Here is a 20,104-nt window from a genome sequence, read left to right as displayed (position 1 = left end):
ATGGGAGCCACCAAGTGTGGGAGCAAGAGATAGCTTGTTCAGCAAGGAGGGATGCAAAAATCTCAGGGTAACTGATGAACTTGTGTTCTTTCAGTCAACAGTGTGTTACAAAAGCATCTTCTGCACAGCAATCACCTTTGAACAAATCTGTAAGTAGAAGAGATCTACATTCATGATAAAAAGCACAAAGAATGTTTAAACTTCTTGTTTGAAGTGTGATAAGTTTAAAATGTCTATTTGTCTAAATTTCAGGGGAAAAAAGAATCTACAAGGTCCCTTCTTCGCAACAAGCTGGTCAGTTCATCATACTAAGCAAATAATGTCATGTTTAATTATTGTGGGAATATTCTAAAAGGGTTAATGTTATATATGGCACTAAAAGAGTTTTGATTAACCAGAAATTGTTTGGTAGAATATATAAGATCGTTCTTCTTAAATCTTTCTGCCTTTCAGAGATAAACCAAACCCATCTCAGGCTTCTGCCAAAGGCTGACATTATGAATTGGAGAACAGTAATTTATATCATTTTATTAATAAGCTTTACTGTAGTCAAAGCCCTGCCTAGAAGTTATCGGGACATAGGTAAGAATATATCTCATATTTTTATTCTATTCTTTCATTTAATGCTGATAAATGCAACTTGGCATGCATGGTTATTTGGTATCTCATTTTATCACTGCCAATTTTAGATAGTATTTTCTTAGAAGTGAAAGATATACAACAACACTGTAGCTGTATAACTTGTTTCTTGAGATCAACCGTAGACATGATGCTTCTTAATGTCTTGAGAGTCTATGTAGAGGGACAGCCCATACTTACTGAGAGGATGTGTATTGAAGGGTAATTTAATCACTGGGGGAGCTATTCCACTGAATTTCAGGTACTCTAAAAACTGTTGAAGTAAAGACTGCAGTTGTTTTAGCTTCCCTCTGTAGTCCATGGGAGAGTGACACAGTGAAGGCACAAGAGGGATGCTACCTCCAGATGGCTATTCAGTAGCTAAGTTATGCAATTGCTCTTTATTATCCTTTGGAGGAGTCTATGTTGTTCTTCACTGACTCCTGGAGAGGCTTATGATGGCCCCGCTTTGCACTAAGGTCAAGTGCCAAAAATGAGACAACTGAAAACCTCCTGTAGTGTGCAGTTCAGATGAGTCTTTCACTTTACATATTTCTATCATTAGTCATTTTCTCATCTTCAGAACTTCCAAATGCAGTAAATGGCCCAAGACCATAAAACAACTGCTATTTTTGTTATCTCTTCTTATCATCCCAATTCACACTTCCTAGTTACTTGGAGAAGCTGACTTATTACTTCACTTTGATCTTTTTATACTGCTCTCAGCCCTACTGACATGGATGTGAGCCAGTACCATCATGATTTGGGAATATGCCCACTATGTTGAAATTAATCTCTGAAAATATTCTCTAATGAACGAGGAACTCAAGAAATTATTGGGTTTAGGTTTCGCCATTAATAAATAATCCACTGACAAAAGAAAAATATTTGCACATAATCTTCAGGTAGATTGAGCACACTTGTTTTCCACTGGGCCATGTGCAGAGCTTGTACAGAAGGATGTGGCTGTGTGAATTTTTGTGGAGCTTTGCCTACCAATGTAGCCCTCAAATTATTCCATGCTTTCTACATAGAGAAGCCTTTATCTGCAGCGAAACAGTTGTCAAGTACACCCTTAAATAGCTAAAATAAGGCTAAAAGGTATTTTCTAAGGAGTGTAATCATGTGACTTGCATCATCTAAGTAGCTGAACACCTTCTAGGTTTCAGCATATTTCCGCCACAACACTTGAATGAGGCAGGGGAACTATATTGGCCCTGTAGTTCAAAAACAAATTCACATCCTCATACATAAGTCAAATAGGTAATATGAGCTTATGCCTTCCAAACCTAGTGCTACTACCTCAGACTACCTCAGCCACTGAATTATGTTTTTCTGAAACTCCAGTGTATATATATATATATATTTAAAAAAAAAAGCATTTGAAGAATTCACTTAACATTTTTTTTATTCAACGACCAATTATCTTGTTTTTCAGAGGAAAAAAACAGCATTGGCCAGCGTTTTTCTCAGCTGCAGGAGAATAATTTTAAAGCCATGTAAGTTGTCCAGATAAAGAGTCTACTTGCAAATTTGCTGCCAATGAACATCCCTGTGGTATTTTGTGTCATTTGGAAATGAACACATACTGTGAGTCAAACACTCACCTCTTCCACCAGCCCATGCAAACTCAGTCTGTGATGACAGAAATCATAGAATATGATCATCTTACTGTCTCACACTAAAAGTAATGTGATGAGTTTTTAGGTAGGCAGCAACATCTTTATCACTCTGTGTTCTTGTAGTGCCATGATCATGTTTGCTCAGTATGTGCAAGGAAGCACATTCACCAAAGCAGTTAAAATGGCTGAAGCTGTAACGGACCTTGCCAAAAGGTGCGCTGCTGCGGATGGAGACAACCCAGATTGTCTGAAGCCTTTGGTAAGCATGTCCATACTTCTAATATGGCACAGACCTTCAAAAGTGACTTATAATTTCAGAGTACTGGTACGTATTTCTTCCAAAAAGGAACGCGTTATTAGGAGATGTGACTTCTTTGTGTATAGATTTGCTTTTACTGATGTTTTTCCCTCTCCATGCTCTCACCTATAAGGCATCTCAAGATGAATGGAGGAAAACAAAGTTCCACCCCCCCCATATATCACAGTAACTTTTTAATTACTTCATCTCTATCTTTCTAAAAGACGTTTGGAAAGTTGTGCTTTTATGGCTGGTGTAAAAAAAAAAAACAGTAGAGCCTAATTAGATGTTTCTAGCAAATATGATGCTTATAGATGTTTGTTCCACTCCATTAACTCACACTGCTAGTTTTTGGTGGTGTCTGCTCCAACCCACTTTTGGAGCTGGCAGACTGAATCACAAAACAAGAATATCCATCTGTGTTATGACACATTTCTATTTGTTAAACTTGGGTATGAAGCAAACCCTGAATAAAAACAGTTCCCAGCTGATACATGACTAACAGCTGAACCTGAGCATTGCTATTTTATGAACAAGAAACAAGAGACTCATCATTGTACAAAGCTGACTTTAATTAGAAAAGAATAGATCCTGCTATGTTAGAAACAACACTATACAAATCTTAACTATCATCTCAAATGTAATCAAGAAACAAGGGTCTGAATGTTGGTTTAAGTTCAGTGAAAGCTGGACAGTGTGTTCCAAAACCATTTCACTTCAAAGTCTATCTTGGCATAACAGTAGCTATCAGAGAGTGACATATCATTTATGTTTTAGAGGTCAGTCTGATATTCATTGCAGTCAAAGCAGGAGGAAAGAAAAAGATAGAAACTATACATTTATGCAAGTGAGGGCTTGTTGGGTTAACAAGTCTCCCCAGAAAGCTCACAAGAGTAAAATGGAATGCTCACATGCATCAACTTTTTTCTAATTTTTCACAGGACAAGATTTTCCTCGATACGATATGCCAGGAGGAAAATCTTCCCAGGTTTACTGACTGCTGTGCTAAAAAGGACCCTGAAAGAAATGATTGCTTCCTCTCCCTTAAAAATTCATCAAGAGCATTCATTTCTCCTTTTGAAAGGCCAAATGCTGAAGCTGCCTGCAAAAATTATTCACAGAATCAACATTCGTTAACAGGATAGTAAGTAAATAAATCATAGATTCGTTGCCTGGATATGATAATAACAAGCCTAGAGACCACAAATGCAGTACCAAACAAAAGTTCAATATGAGACTCTCGGTAATGCTATCCTCTTTTTCCTTCTTAATGAGAAACATTTGTATAATTCAGCCAGCTCTGATTGTCCTTATGTGAACCCTGATCTGCCACCTCCTGCTTTGAATATAGGTCCAAATGATAAACAATCTGACCTATTTCATTGCAGTTTATGCAGAGGACTCATCTGGAAACCAAGGACCTCCCTTCAGTCCTAAAAAGGCAAGCAGATGTTTTGCGACCTCTAGGCCAGGACCATAGGGTTTGAGCCCTTCATTTCTAGGAAAATGCTAGCCCCATCAGACTTTTTCCAGGATAAACACTGCACTATACAGCTGATAGTTTGACAGGAAAACAGTCACTTTTAGTAGCTATTATTTTAATGTACTGGCAGATGCTACAATAACACTGCAGTCCCCTGTATGTGGGGGCTTATTCTGAAAGTAAAGACATTGCTTTCTGTTTTAGTTTCATCTACGAGGTTTCCAGAAGGCATCCTTTCCTCTATGCCCCAACAATCCTTTCTGTTGCTATCCATTATGATGAGATGATGAAGGACTGCTGTAGAAGTGCCGAAAACCCCATTCATAACCTGGAGGAATGCTTTCGGAGACAGGTATTACGTTGCAGGGGTTTAGTTTAATAACGTGCGAGCAGTGGCTTTCCCATAGCTAAACAAATGCTGAAGCAGGGCCATTGTCTGTTTCTTTTTCAGCATCTGCATCTGATGTTAGAATTCACCTTGTTAAGGATGGGCTGAAATCAGACTTAAATGCTCTCTGAAATTATAGTTTAATTTTTTAAACGATAATACCTGATTTGGGATGTTGGGTAGATGTATATGGAGCCAAGGGCAGTCCCCACACCTGCCATGGTATCAATTCTGACTCTATGTACACAGTGTTTGTTGTAAGGATGCCTGGAGAGGAAGTGGTAGTATGCAGAGTGCAGAAATCTGTGGTGTGGTGTTTTTTTTTTTTTTTTTCCCCTGTTTATAGCCCCATAACGATAGTACATCACCTGCTTGGCCAAGTGTTTGCACTGTAGAGGTATGCCCCACATGTAACTATAGTCAGAAATTCACAGCAACTTACCTGTAACAGTGGAAAATAAGCATGGGGAACCTGCCCTTGCTGAATATGCCTTTCTTACACTTTGGCTGGGCTGCAAGAGATGGCAGCTAATACCACTAACAAGTAACAACTAACACTAGCTAACAGTAACACAAAGGCAGTCCTGTAGCTTCCAGGTGAAGATTTCTTCCCCACCCTAAAAATAGTAAGCTATTGTCTAGACAGGTTCTAGTTTCTTTTCACAGAACACTTACTTAATACATGCCGATGAGTAAATAGCAGGCACAACACTTAGTTCAGATTGTAGCTTGGACAGTAAAAGTCTTTCTTTCACTATTTAAAAATACCTCCTAAAAAAAAAAAAAAGAAAGAAAAAAAAAGTTGTCAGTAGTTTTACCCTAAAGCATTGTCTTGTCTTTTGTTCTGTTTTCATGGCCTTTAACTTCTTCCTACCAGGCGCCAAAGGTAGTGAAGCCAGTCAGAGAAGATGGCCTGAGGCAGGAACACACATGTGGAATTCTGAAGAAGTTTGGAGAAAGGACCATAAAGGCTCTGTAAGTCTTCCCCCTGCTTGCCAAACAAGGCTTGGCTTTTGCTTTGGCTACAGAACAGCCAAATTCATCACCAAGATGTAACGCTTTGCTACAGACACTCATTGCAATCCTTCCCGACTGCTTCTGTAAGCTCCATTTGGCACGCACATATTAAAATAAAGCATGGATGTCACATGCTAGCTTAAAAGTGGATCCACACCTGCACACAGTACAATGACCCTGAATACTGGCCACATCATTTTTGTTTGCAGCTCACTAGTGGCATCTAACAAGGCATACAGTTTAAGAATACAAATTTATGCATGACAGTAATCACTGTTTCCCTAAAAGCTGCCAGTAGCTTTCAAAAATTGAAAAACAAAGTTTGAAATGAACCAAGCTCTTTGTGATGAAAGGGTGATCGTGAGCGCAGTACAGCCCAGCTCTAAAATCATAAGGTTATTCCTGTAATTTTATGTTCACCTACCACGTCTTTGTTATCTCACACTGAATTTCACCCAGCATCCTCAGATAACTTCAAGTACCTCAGCTACCGGCTTCAAGGGACATTTTTTTTTTTTTTTTTTTTTATCACCTTCAGTGGGAGCAGGAGCCGACCGTTTCTGACCAGCTTGCATAACGCCCTCTACAGGAAAATGGTGCGAACTCTCAGTCTCGCTTTGTTAATATAAGCAGTATGTATTGTTTTTCATTCCAGGAAACTTGCTCAGATAAGCCAGAAATTTCCTAAAGCTGATTTTGTTACTGTTAGCAAACTTGTGATGGATATTGCTAACATGCACAAGGACTGCTGTCGTGGAGATATGCTGGAGTGTATGCACGATAGGGTAAAATTCATTTAATTTTTATATGGTTGGAAAAATTAAATGCCTTTTTTCTTGTTTTCATTTTTTTCCTCATGTGAGGTTGTGGTTGCTTGACAAACCTGGAGTTTGTTTCTTCAGTCTAAAAATCTGCTTGACTCTCCCATTTGACTTTTTTCAGCATCAAATCATCCAAAAGGGCAGAAAGAACCACTTTGTGACTAAAATGACCTAACACTGCTTCAGTGCCATATATTTTCCATGCAACTTTCAGCAAAACATAATATCTGCCTGTCCTCTGTTCTTTCTTTTCTTCTAACAAACCAAATCCGCTTATCTCACTACTTGTCTGTGCCGTCTAGCTAGAGAGTTAACTTCTCTGTTTAGGTAGTTACCTAGCACCTATCAAATGGCAAGCAAGAAGCTTCAGCAAATAGAGCAAGAGGACTTCAGTCTTCCTTGTTCTGCTAGGTGACTGTTGCACAGCGTTGGCCAGCCACCTCCTTTCTTTGGGTTTCGCCTTCTCTGTCTGTAAAACAGAGATAAGAATATTGATCAAAAAAATAGAGACCAAAATGTGATAACATTTCTTTCCTTTCTTTCTTTACCTTTCAGGAAGAGATTCTACACTATGTCTGCACCAACCAAGACATCATATCAAGTAAAATTAAAAAGTGCTGTGAAAAGCCACTGTTACAAAGAAGTGAATGCATAATTAATGCAGAAAATGATGACAAACCTGCAAACTTGTCCCCCCACGTCAGGGAGTTTATAGAAGACAAAGGAACATGTGAACGCTTTGCTCAGGAAAAAGATACCCACTTAGCCAGGTAACACATCTTCCTCTACTCTTCAATTTTGCTGTTTTGCTACTTGGGTCTAAAGGAGCCAGTTTGAAAGTTAAAGTTCAGCTTATTAGTCTCAGATGTCTGCTCTGTGAGCATGTGGGCATGCAGTACCATACAAGTTTATCTGAGTAAAATACCACTCAAACCTGGAGGATATGGAATGGGAACAAATGCTGAACAGGGCACAATGGTTATTTCAGAGAAAACTGAAGAAAAGCATGTGAAAATTAGGCACTATCAGTTCTGATCTCAGAGTCAAAATATAGCTTTGATCCACTCTTAAATGAGAATTAAAAAACACTTATCTAAGTCAGGCTCATGTCTTGATCCAAACAGGTTTCATCTATTTCTGTTCCAGCCATGTTCCTTTGTGTGATGATGCCCCGATCCTATTAGTATTAAACTTGGGCAAAAAATGGCTGCAACAGAAACAGTATAAAGTCCCCAAGAAATAGATTAAGCACAACTACTCCAGGTGAGGTGACTGCTTTCAGTAGAGTTATTTTTTTTTTCTCTCTCTATTGATAAATGGCTTTGTTACTGGAAATTATTTCATTATCATTTAGATAGGATTTAAAGAAAAACAAAAATACAAACCATACAAAGTTGTAAGCTACACTTGACTCAAGCTGGCACTAAACTGGGAGTGTCACATGCACAGGACTTGCTCAGGCAATGCTGTGCTCAGTCAGTCAGGTTTTGTTTTAGTTGAATCCCAGCCTGTGATTCTGTGAAATTCTCCCCGTTACATGCAAGGTCAGATGAGACCATCCCAAAAGCACCCTGCTGTCCTTACCATCCCTGATCTCTTGAGGGCAGTTTTGTTTTATTTCTAATATCCGCTACATACATACTCCGCATATTGCAGGTTTCTCTATGAATATTCCAGAAGACACCCTGAATTTTCTGCTCAAATGCTTTTAAGAATTGGTAAAGGATATGAGGACCTACTGGATGAGTGCTGCAAAACTGGTTCTCCACAAGACTGCTGCAGCAGAGGGGTGGGTGCCATCATGCTTCACACAATACGTTGATGGTTACAGGCACATGACCATAGGACTGGTTCTGGCTAAATTGTGACTATCCCTACTCCAGGTATAGAGCAAGTACCCACAGTTCCTGTAACCAAAATTGTGAGTCCCAAATGATTGCTGTACAGAAAAGCATCAACAGAGCCATCACAGCCTTCAGTTACTGGAGGCAGACGAGGGTTGCTGGGGAAATGAACACGGCATTGCAGAGAGTGGGAGCAGGACGCACCCCTGCAGCAGCACCTGGAGGGACTGGGTTCCTCAGGCAGCCCTCTGCTTTCCTCCCTTGGTATTAACCTCACACTGGGGAGAAGGCTGGAAATCAAAAGAGCTGGTAGGTGAGAAAGACTTCAGGCCCTCTGGGTCAAGACGACTTTTTTTTCTGTGGACAGGACAAGAACCAACTCCTCTCTTGTTGCAAACATCAGCTCAGAGGTACCCAACCTCCTCTCCCTGCAGATGTTTTGTAAGAGACTGCATTGGTGCTACAGTGGTACGCCAGTAATTTATCAGAAATAGACAGACATGCTGGGGAGATGGGTGGAGCTGGCATTTCTGTGAGCCACTACCTACTCTCTTTTAGGCACCCTTGCAGTGCCAGTTGCCCTCTTGCAAATGTGAAAGACCCTTGTGGTTATTGTCTCAGATACAGACATTTAGCATTGTACTTGTCTGAAGTTTGGAGCCACCCTGAGTTTCAGACCTAGCCTTCCGTCCATTATACAAAATTAAATGAAGATGTTTCAATTGGACGTTAGTCACATTCAGGCAGTTTAGAGGTTTTAGACAGATAAAGACTTCTCATGAAATTAAATCAGTGGTATGTATCAGGCGAGGGGCAGCCTTGGATATCAAGACCTCATCAGCAGGCAGTAGGGCATTCTGCATTCCCCCTGAAAAGTGACTCCTTAAACTAATTTCTTTTCCTCAGGAAGAAGAACTGAAGAAACACATTTATGAAACGGAAAGTGTGATGAAAACAAGCTGTGACATTTACAAGGAAAAAGGAGACTACTATTTCCAAAACGAGTATTCCTTGTTTTTATTTTATGCTTATATTATTCCCGTACCAGCTGGCACAACTCGGGCCAGAGTAAATCCATGTATGGCAAAAAAGCTAGGCTAAATGACACCACTAGAATGTTTGGTCCAATACGTTAATTACTTTTAAGATTTTTTTTTCTTTTCCAAGACAGTGTTCTTGCTTCTTATGGGTTCTGTCCTTATCCAAACTCCTGAGGCAGTGAAATGACAATTTGTTCTATCTCTCACCTATGTTTTCCTATGATTTTTTTTTGCTTTATAGTTGCATTTTGAGCTATGAGCTCCAACTTAAGAGTCGTAATTTTGGCCAAAAGGCAGTTGCTGCATCTTTTGCAAAAGACTTTGCTCTATCTCCTGCAGCAGATGTAAATATTAACAATTGTAACAAGATTTAACTACAGTAGACAGAACAAAACCTGAGTAGCTTAAATGTATGCTACGCTTAAATGCAACATGCAGGCACAAGCCTCTTGGAGGAACTCTGGCCCTGATTTGCAAGGTTAATGAGCACATGCCTAACGAAGTATGTAAGCAATCTCAATGAAATCTGTAAACTGCTTGCATACTTAAAGTTAGGCTTCTGCTGTCTTACTCTGGGGAGATAGAGTAGGCTTTTTGTACTCCTGGGCATGTCTGATCTTTAAAAGACCTTAGGAGTTCCAGGTTTCCAATAAATCTGGTATGCTACTTCTGCCTGTTTTAACAGTTGCTATGCTTCTCCTGGCCATGATAGCTAATAAGCATATTTTTAAAGCAGAAAAAAAAAGTGAAGTTTTTTGAGCTAATCTTCTGCCTTGATTTAGTCTGTCAGTAAGTCACTTGAGTTCAATTTGGCTTTTAAACCAGATCCCTACATTCAAGGGAAGTGAATAACACAGGAAAAGTATACATACCATTTCATAAGAGGGCCCACCAACATATAAATGACCTTCTTACCATTAATTTTATTTAACCTGGTAAGAGATTGGTCAGAAGGAGGAGAGATCTCCAACCAACAGAGCATGCTTATACTTGCCTACAGGAGTTATAAACACCAGGCTCCGTGCTGCCCTTGTATGAATGAATGTTCTTCTGTGGGGTTTGGCTGGAGCTTTACATATGTGAAGGCAGTGGCTTGCTCACTGCTGCCTGGTGGAACAAAAGCACCAATATCAAATCAATTATCATTTCAGGCTTCTCATGAGCTTCACCAAGAAGATGCCTCAGCTAACATCTGCAGAGCTAATAAAATTCACCAAACAAATGACTACAATCGGCTCCAAATGCTGCCAGTTAAGCCAGGACAAGCTATTGCCTTGTGCTGAAGAAAACGTGAGTAATTTTTTCCCCCTCATCTTTGTCCTACTTTTTCTGTGACAATTCCTGCTACTAGCAGGGTCCAAGAACTTAGAGTACCAGTAAATGAGCAAAATGTTGACTCAACTACTGAGCTGCACTGAAGATGTACTACCACGTACACACCTGAAGTAAGCATAATGCAGTGTCATTGAAGTTAATGCTTGAATGATGCTCTGTGAGAATCAGGAAATTGTCATGCCAGTGCTAGGCACTTAACAGTTATGCAGTACAGGCAACCTGACCCTGTTCTCTCTGAAGCTAATGATCTCATCTGAGAGATGGTTATTTCTAGAGGGATCATCCTTTCTAGATGCCTGAAGCCATACTGCTCTATGAAAGCGATACATTTTGTGCAGCTCTGCCATAGAGTTCTCCAAGCCCATAAGTCAAAACATGTAAGCTTCAGCCTGTACCCAGCCATCATTTGTGAAACATTATGTTTACGAGAACAGTAGAACATACCCACAAAACCTGCTGATCAATACACATCAAAAGGAAGCACCATTTTATGAAGAAATCACATAATATCTATGCACAAAGAACAGTCTCTAAAACTGCATATATATATTCTGATAAATCTGAACCATTTTTGCACTAACAAAAGCCAGCATTCAGTAGAAAAATAAACTTATCTTATAGACAAAGCTTAATTTAAATTCTTGGTTATTATTTACAACTTTACTAAGAGCAGCATCTTTCAGGGGAAAATAGAAAATCAAGCAATAACATGAGATCGTTTTTTTTTCACCTCTTTTGGTAAAGCTGGATCTTGTGCTTGGAGAAATATGTAGAAGACACCTAACCAACCCAATAAATCCTGGTGTTTGCCACTGCTGTAGTAGCTCCTACGCTCTTAGGAGGCCATGCATGGGGAAACTAGAAATTGATGAGAATTATGTGCCCTTATCATTGACTCCTGGTCTGTTCACTTTCCACGAAGACTTGTGTACGACAGAAGAAGAAAAGTTACAGCACAAGAAGCAGGAGTAAGACATGCCTGTTTTACTGTTCCCCCTGTTTCTTACTCTCATCCTGGCAATGCTCACCAACATGTTTTCCAAACTGCTTTGCTTTCCTCTCGTGTTTATTGCGGTTTCTTTTGCTCTCTAGTTCAACCTATATTTACCTGCCTTTGATTAGAAGAAAGTCATTTTCAGAGGTGGGAATCTGCACTGGTGTGTATACACCGCCAGAATGGAAGCAACAGGTGCCTAAAATTAGTTCCTTGCACCATCCTTTACAGGAGCTGCACAAGACACAGTGTAAAAACATAAAAAAGAAAAAAAGCTCTTTGAGCTCAGCTTGCGCTATGGCAATCCCATACTGCCTTGGACCCTCTGGAATGGTACACAACACAAACCAACTGTATGTATTCATAGGCATTCACGGTGGAACACCTCCAAAAATGAGCATTGCCACTTTTTTTTTCCACAGGAGAATGAGGCACATATTGACTCCCCACTGCAAATACCTACCCGAGTAGTGGAAAAAAAAAAAAAAAAAAAAAAAGAAAAAGCTATAGAAAGCAAGTGGGCAATAAGAAAGACAAGATTTTGCAGGAGTAGTGTTTGAGAAGTGGTCCTAATCCATGTGCCTACCCTTCCAGGTTCACAGTGCTTGCTTTGCTTTTCTTGCAGAATGCTCATCAACCTCATCAAATACAAGCCCCAGATCACACAGGAACAGCTGACCTCCGTCACTGCGGCTTTTACTGCCATGAGGGAACAGTGCTGCAAAGAAGAAAACCATGAAGCATGTTTTGTGAAAGAGGTATTGTTTCTGTTTTCACCTTTATATTCTCATTCGAAATGAAAATACGCACAGGAGTGTAAATTTCTCCATTAAGCAACAAAAGCAAAGCCTGACTAACCAGAATTCCTTTGGTTCTATTTCCAAAGACCACCTTTATTGCCTGCACAGGTAGATAGGCATGTCAGTTTAGCTGTGAACGACTGCTAGAGAACATATCTAGTTATCCTTGTGTTTCTGTGTAGCAATTTATAGACACAGAACTCAGCTACATTTATTGCTACTGGGGAATCACTGGGACTTGGCACTGTTGAAGGATATATGCAAAGTTCTTCCCCTTGCTAACAGTACTTAACTGAATTTCCTTTTAAAAGTTTCTTTGCAATAGGGAGGGAAAAATATTCCAAACTTTAGGTCAAAACATTTTCTGTATTTATTTGCCCTATTTCTGCTTTTCTCTTGTCTTTCCTATGTTATTTTAGCTTATTGACCTTCGTAACACAGAGCTACTTTGGTTTCTCTCTACCTTTCAGTAAACCTGCTTTTCCTTCTCATCTCTCTGATATATTCCTTAAGATAAACTGAAATTTAACATGTTTCCCACAACCCTTGAGCCTTATTCCTTCTTTTCTAAGTCTTTGCATTACTTTGCTTCAAATGATCAAGTACAGAAAAATCTTACTTATGTTGAAAGTTTCCACCTTTATGTCCACCCACAAAGAATCATCCTTCTACCTAATAAAGCTGTATTTCAGTATTTTTCTAACAAATGCCAAACGATCTAAGGCAACCTGAGCTGAAGAGTAAAAACAAAATGTATATTAAACAGTGTCATATGTATATACACACTGTATATACACGGTTTGTACACAACTTGCAGAGGTTATAAAACATTAATGAATTGACTTCCTGCTGTTGTACACATGTAACTTGTTCACAAGTACATTACCTTCCCAATTTCGTTGCTAATAGAAGTTTTGCTTTTTTTTTTTCAGGGTCCGGAACTTATAAAAAGAAGTGAAAAAATGTTGTCAGCATAAAGAGCTCACAAAGCATATTGGAAGGTATTTGCTGAAGGTTATGGAGTCACACAAATTTAACCGTGAGCATATCTTTTCTAAATATTCATGAGGTATAAACAGGAACATAGGAGTAGTTATGGTGGAGAATACCATGTTGTGGCTCTTTACTCACAAACCTAACAAAGTCATGATAACTTAGACCTGCTACAGTTCTGCCACTGTTTGATTTTCCACAGTGAACAAGATAAAAAGGGTGCCTCAAGTAAAATATCAAATTTCAGAAAGAATATGATGAGATATAAAACTGTAAATCTCATCCGCCTGCAGAGCTCAGCTTAAGTGAAAATTAAGTATATCAATTTTATTCAGATGGGGGAGAAATTCCTCTTTAAACTTCATATCTGGCTCATAACACTTTGATTCAAAATAATCAAGGTTATGTAAAACCAAAACAAGTAAATTAAAACTACTTTAAGTCTAAAAAGAAGCGTCATGTTAAAGAAATTTACTAAAAGTTAACTGGATGGAAATTGAGGTTTTAAATTTCACCATCATCCTACGCTAAAGGATACTATTTTTCTTGTATGAAATGGTAACAGGAAAAAAAAAGACAAGGTTTCAAATCTTACACAGCATAAAGACAAAAGTTTGAGAAAATCTGTAACCGTTTTTAAACTGTCTGTGAACCACAAAATAATTGTTTTGGCATTTTAAAAGCAATGTCTTTGAAATACAACACATTCATTCATTAACACTGCTGTATGGGAATTGTAAAATTGCTTTTAAGCACAAAAATATTATCTTGGGCATCTCAAACAGAAAGGAAGAGGACAGATGAGCAAAAAGTCATGGAAAAAGAACATGAAATGCTGAAACTTGGTCAGCAGACAAGTACTTAGAGAAAGCACTGGAAGAATGAAAAATTTGCGTTTGAGGTGATTTTACAGTCAAACAGCATTTGAGTTTTTACTTTCCTTTTGCTTAAAAAGAAATAAGAGAGCATGTTAAAAATCCAATGTCAAAACAGTATCAAAAGAAAGAAATTTTTCTGGGAGCCTTGGTCTTGAAGCAAGAGATTACCATATAGCAGATCCTTTTCGTGAACAAAAGAATTAGAAGTAGTTACCCAATGAGCATCGGAAAAGATTAGTAAGATAAAGAAACATTCACCAAACAAATCTTTTTTAAAATGCAAACCTAAAGTGCAGAGATTGACCAAATGATGTCCCATCAGAATCCATCCTATATATACTCTAGGCAATATTTTCCTTAATGACACAATAAAAGGAAAAACTAATCGTTTAATTTGTGTCTGACAACAGGGTGTACAGAGAGAGTTGCAAATCCCTTTGCAGTGTTTTTCATGTCAAAATCATCTTGGCAAATTACAGCAATAGCCTAGAAAAATAACAGTTATGTTCTATGAGGACAAATTTACCGTGACAAAAGTATGATTAAGCAACCACACTAGCACAGAATAGCACAGAACAGGTAAAATACACGTTAGGGATTTGCATGGATAACAATGCAGTTAACAACAAATCACAAGCTGACCAAGAGACACTGATATCTTGCTGCTAACTGAAGTCTAATGTTGTCTAATGTTGTGCTTGCACAGTAGGAGCATAAACAATAACAACAGATAGAACAGACAAATAAGATACATAACATACACGTATTTCTGTTTTCCTCACCCTTGATAAGGACTTTGCTGGAGTATTAGAACAAGTCTTGGGTCTCTCACTTGTACACAGAATTTCACTGTAAAGAAAATAATGGTTAGCAGTCAAAGATCTGGAAAGAATGGAAAAGGAAAGCCAGAATAGATTGGAGTTGTGCAGTTTAATAAGAAAGACTGCAAGAACTTGAAAAATACATCAAAAAATGCAGGTCCTGGGACAAAGAAAAGCCAGTCATCAGCACCCACTAAGGAGAACAAATATAACTGACATTCTGAGAAAAGTTGGAAGCTCCAAAGGAAAGAGACACACTTAACACAGACAATCCAAGTGCCAGTGATGTCTTCAGTCAGAAAAAAAAAAAAAGGAAACAAAAGACAACAAAAACAATAGATAATAGACAACCATCTGAAGTTTCTCTTAGTGTAGTTTTCTCAGGAGTTAATGTTCTGATAAAGATCAGTCTTCTGGAATTTGGGGGGGGGGGGGGGGGGGGTGGCTTTGGGTGGTTTTGTTTTCCTCCTCAAGGACTGGACCTATTCACTGACTTAGATCCAGTGATGACTTAGGATTTTTCTCACTGGATAGCTTAGTAGTACTAAAATCACAACAAATTTTTATTCTATTGTCCTTTTTGATAATGTCTTAGACCCCGAATTAAACATAAAAACCACACGCATATTTCCTCCATCATCTGTTTCTCATTGCTGTTACCTTGAATATCCAGTATTGCTTTGGAATAAATTCTTCTGCTGTTCTTGTCTGTGTTTGTCAGAAACAATTCATTAAAATGGACACAGTATTCACAAAACTCACACCACTTCAATGTAACAGCTTTATTTTACTAGTGCTTAAAATCCAACAATTTACAGGTAATCTGTGCTAGGTTCCATTGTTATTTTTCCAGTATCTTTTAGTCCCAATTCAGCAAGACAAGCAAACCCAATGGGATCATAGTATTTAACACCAGATGACTGCAAAAATGGTTCCATTTAGGAACTGTGTACATACAGACAGGGTTGGAGAATCTGTTCGCAAACACTTTTCCGCATGGTCAGTGCACTGATCCTATTTTTATTTTTTTCACACCTCAGACCAAGTAGTTACATTCATAAAACTACAAGCATTTACCAAGTGAAACACCTAACAAATAGCCTATTTACATAAAAGCCTTAAATACTTTTTTTTGATTAAAATGATGAGCAGGTACAGCAGTGCAGGCAGAGGGGTCTGCATCACTCCCAGTTTCATGAGTGCAGGCTAGACTTTCCCTGTCCATGAATTTGAGCTACCTGAATATTGCTCTGTATGTGATTTCTGACTTGTTCCTTAGAGTAAGTTAGGTAGAACAAAGCCTGAAATCCAGACCAAGAGGTCTGCTCCTGTGCTGACTTTGGCACCATTGCTAGTGTCTCAGTATGGCCAGCTGGTGCCAAAATATACCAAAAACACCTCAGTGCATGACTCGGTTCAAGCTGCCAACATCTGCTTGGTTTTGGATGAGAACAATATTTGACTGTGGACTAGTTTAGATGTCACTGAAATTTGAGCTTACCTTGCAAGTCCAATTTGTGATGTTTTATGGTGAGTTTCCGATCTCCTATAATTTGGCTAATCGATATTTGAGTGGTTTGCTTGGGTAATTTCAGTGACATTTGTGTATATACATCTGTTGCTTCAGGTAACTGACATTTGCACAACTAGGGCAACTCTTAATACCATGCATCTTGACTACTGAATTATTTTTATTTCTCCTCTCGATCATTTTTCTGGGCAGGATTATAATAGATTGTACATTAAAGTAAGTACCTGCCCCAAGCACAACAGCTTAATTAGCAAATTGACATCTCATTTTTGACTTATCATCCAAGTAACATCACCTCAAGGGGAGTACAGCTTTTCATTCTTGATTTATTCCACATGATTTCTAGACAGCACATTCTGCACACCAATTCTCTCAAAGTGTTTATGCTGTTATCTGCATAAGCCCAGAACAGCTGATGTAAAACACAGACACCACATAAGAAAGAAGCTACTACAGGAAGGCACTTAATTGTGCACAAATTGGATTTTATTTACACCTCTACAATTTGAACTTTACCATTCAGCATGACTCGAACAGACAGGACCCAACAGGTGACTGCTGTATGCTTGAGCAACAACCAGACAGTCCACAAATTGCATCTGCAGAAAGATGCCAACCCCAGCCTATCATAGCTGTGACATTCAGCCTCTCTCACTGAACTCTTTTCCTTTCTATCTTTGAATCAAAACACAGGAAATAACATGGAATACTTTGTCTCATCAAAAAAAAAAACGCTAGGGTACATTCCAGCACCCAGTCAAGCAGATACCACAGCACTTAGTGAGAGATCTTACTCTGCAGCTTAAGATGGACACCAGAGATACATTCACTCATACATTTAAGAGCTGAGTACCAATAAATTGGGAGAGCTTCTCTTCGTATTTTTAAAACTTGTGCTCAAAGGTTATATGAGTTAGGAATCTACCAATATGAAGCCAGGGGACTATCAGGTCTCTCTTGTGTAGGTGTTTTTGTAAGCTGTGAAATGCCTAGCTGCAATCTTGGATACATAAATACCTTTTGCCATTTAACTCTACTGAACGGCTTCCTCCTAATAAAATTTAACATTTCTGTAATAGAAGGAAAGCCATTTTAATTTTTCACTATTTTCATTTTTTTCTTTTTTTTTTTTTTGTTATGATTAGCAGATTAGTTACTGCAACACTTTGCATATATACTAGACTCTCAGCAATGATTTGGAAATTACTAGGTGGTAAAGCCTTGTGCTTTCCAGGATGGGATTTTTTCCCTATCTGAAGTTTCAAGTTAGATTCAGCATTTGCCTTTTGGACAATTTAGTGCATCTTGGGTGGTTCCCAACTTGTATTCCAGAGCCATACTGGAGCATATGCAGTTTCAGTTGCATGATTGTCTAAAGAAACACTGCACACCCGTGTGCTCTGTGTCTTCTTCAGTCATGGCACATTCAAGAAAGCACACAGACTTTCCTTTGCCAACAGCAGTGGGTGGTATTCGCAATACGCCACGCACATCAAACAGTAGTCTCTGTTTTTTTAACAGTTCGATTTTGAAGGTGCTGTCTTATCAATTGCTTCTCTTTAAGGTATCTGGGGGGGGAGAGAGAGAGAAAGAATGCATTTACTGACAGAATGCTTCAAGAATTAAACCCCAATTTTAACATGCTAGTTGAACGGGTGAAAAATGTTGGAATGAAAGCATTTCTGATAAAAAAATGGCAATTGCTATCTATTTTTTTCTTTTCATTCCCTGGCGATTTTGATTCAAAATGATTTGATGGTCATTTGATAACAGATCCACAGCTGGTAGACTCGCATTACTTTTGACCTCTGGTCTCGTATGTTTAGAAGTACTGGTATATTTCCAACCCATACCCATTGTGAATTTTGAGCTACCGTCAGAAGAACTCATACCATTTTTTGGAAATTCAGTTCTAGACAGACATTAAGAGTTACACACCTATCTGAAGTGAATGCTGTACCACTTAAAGAGTACCGCAGTATTTGCTGCATTTATACATTCCAGAGAACTACACAGCAGCAAGTAGAAACTGAAGAACTAGTCTAAGGCTCCGAAGACAGAATCACAGAATCATCTAGGTTGGAAGAGACCTCCAAGATCACACAAGTCCTCCACTAAACCACATCACTAAGACATATCACAAAATACAACAGAAGCGACCCTGGGGCTCCTAATTTTCTGGAAAGCTCCAACCTTCTACATATAGTCTGGTATACACTCTAGAAACTTCAACAGCAACAGCTCATTTAGGGATGCAGGATACAGAAACAATTATAATTCTCACAAAGTTTTGTGTAAGCAGTCAGAGCACAGCGTTCTGACTGCACACTGCTACATAAATGCATTTGTCTATTGAGCCAACCCATGATTGTAAATATTCTCCTGGACTTAAAGTGACCCTCTAATTTTACTTCTGTTTACTTTGCAATTGTTTGTTGAATTTCCTGTTCTTCTTCTTCATTTATTCTGTGCAGGATTGATTCCAAAAATGGAAGATGAAATTGAATATACTGAGCAACCTATCAAGAAGATGACAAGAAATGCACATTAGTGAGTATGCTATTGGGGAAAAATATTGTGAACTGTTGGAATGGTGGTATACGTACATCGCCGCTGACCTCTTCCACATCCCTGTCCATGAGAAAAAACTTGGCAATCTTCTCCGAGGGCCCCTGCAAAAGTCTGTGCACTAAGGGAACGTCTCCACTCCTCAGCTGCTTCTTCTCTGGGATTTAAAGGTAATGCGATGATGTACAGAACATACAACAGTGCTTCTAAATACCTCATGCCATCAGAAGTCTTCTTTCTTGGCAAAGATCCTATCTTTGTCTGATGTGCAATTACTACAGATACAGCAAGTCTCTAACATATTTTCAAGGGGATGTGGTAACTAAATTTGAACTACGCATTTTGAAAGATGTTGGCACATACAACACTAAGGAGTTGCAACTTACGTAGCCAAGTACACATTTAAGAGACTGACTCCAGCTTGTCAATGACTCACAAATAAAATCTACTTCATAATTTTCAAATATCCTTTCAAATTTCTATTTTGACATTTAAGGCACATGCCCCTCAGTTGTCTCTCCCATTCTTTCAGGTATTGCTTTTAAGAAAAAAAATCCTTTTTATTAAGAAATAGAGTTGGACTACATTGTATAAGTGTATATTTTCCAATAAATTTTGAGTACTTTCAGTTAGGCATTTGGGGGAACCAAGACTATGTTTCAAAATTGTGAAGCCCAAATGAATTATGTTTAGCCAGTCTGATTTTCATCGGGTTAACATTTCAAAGACAGTCTGGGTATCTCCTAGCACTCTCTAAAAGCCTTGTACCATTTTTTCAATTAAAATATCGCCTAACACTGCCAGCTGGAGCCTGGCATCCCAAGGCTGCCATGCAGCCATACAGAACAGAAGTTACAGCAGAAGAGCATTCTAAACAGTCTTTAATTACAGGAAAACCTAAGACCTATTTAGCTGAAACAGTCATACTTGCAGTACTCTGAAAGCGCTCAGGACACAATTATTAAGGTTTTCCTCTCCATCAGAGAAGCGCACATATCTAAGGGTTCCCAAGAAAAGCCAAAATGCCACACTTCCTGGGCACTCTGAGCAAGG

The 20,104-nt window shown here is 38.7% G+C and overlaps 2 protein-coding genes and 1 long non-coding RNA gene across 9 annotated transcripts in view; 1 reads left to right on the top strand and 2 right to left on the bottom strand.

Annotated features, from left to right (window-relative positions):
* Window positions 1-497: 497 nt before the first annotated feature.
* On the top strand, window positions 498-13,237 carry AFP (alpha fetoprotein). Its single transcript, XM_050710417.1, has 14 exons — window positions 498-582; window positions 2,057-2,117; window positions 2,364-2,499; window positions 3,480-3,682; window positions 4,226-4,373; window positions 5,287-5,384; window positions 6,082-6,211; window positions 6,803-7,017; window positions 7,904-8,036; window positions 8,998-9,095; window positions 10,283-10,421; window positions 11,211-11,434; window positions 12,086-12,218; window positions 13,193-13,237. Exons 1-14 carry the CDS (start codon window positions 498-500, stop codon window positions 13,235-13,237), a joined length of 1,848 nt encoding a protein of 615 aa, XP_050566374.1.
* Window positions 6,038-14,982, bottom strand: LOC126913294 (uncharacterized). Its single transcript, XR_007708216.1, has 4 exons — window positions 14,914-14,982; window positions 12,047-12,178; window positions 10,122-10,238; window positions 6,038-6,712 (listed from the first exon to the last, which is right to left on the bottom strand). It is a non-coding gene; the product is annotated as an uncharacterized LOC126913294 (long non-coding RNA).
* Window positions 14,983-16,951: 1,969 nt separating this feature from the next.
* The window catches only part of RASSF6 (Ras association domain family member 6), a 92,429-nt gene continuing 89,276 nt past the window's right edge, over window positions 16,952-20,104 (bottom strand). For all 7 annotated transcript variants that reach the window (XM_050710663.1, XM_035554136.2, XM_035554098.2 and 4 more), the window contains 3 exons: window positions 19,090-19,208; window positions 18,905-19,002; window positions 16,952-18,051 (listed from right to left, as the gene is read on the bottom strand). In XM_050710663.1, the coding sequence (XP_050566620.1) occupies window positions 17,976-18,051; window positions 18,905-19,002; window positions 19,090-19,208 (293 nt within the window). In that variant the 3' untranslated portion in view covers window positions 16,952-17,975. The remainder of the gene's footprint in view (window positions 18,052-18,904; window positions 19,003-19,089; window positions 19,209-20,104) is intronic.

This window comes from Cygnus atratus, chromosome 4, assembly GCF_013377495.2.
Source record: "Cygnus atratus isolate AKBS03 ecotype Queensland, Australia chromosome 4, CAtr_DNAZoo_HiC_assembly, whole genome shotgun sequence".
Lineage (NCBI taxonomy): Eukaryota > Metazoa > Chordata > Aves > Anseriformes > Anatidae > Cygnus > Cygnus atratus.
This window is presented reverse-complemented; position numbering and strand designations above follow the sequence as displayed.

Coding starts and splice junctions, on each gene's coding strand:
- AFP (XM_050710417.1), top strand. CDS start 498: ATGAATTGGAGAACAGTAATTTATATCATTTTATTAATAAGCTTTACT. Junction 6,212..6,802: donor TGGAGTGTATGCACGATAGG/GTAAAATTCATT, acceptor TTTACCTTTCAG/GAAGAGATTCTACACTATGT. Junction 12,219..13,192: donor AAGCATGTTTTGTGAAAGAG/GTATTGTTTCTG, acceptor TTTTTTTTTCAG/GGTCCGGAACTTATAAAAAG.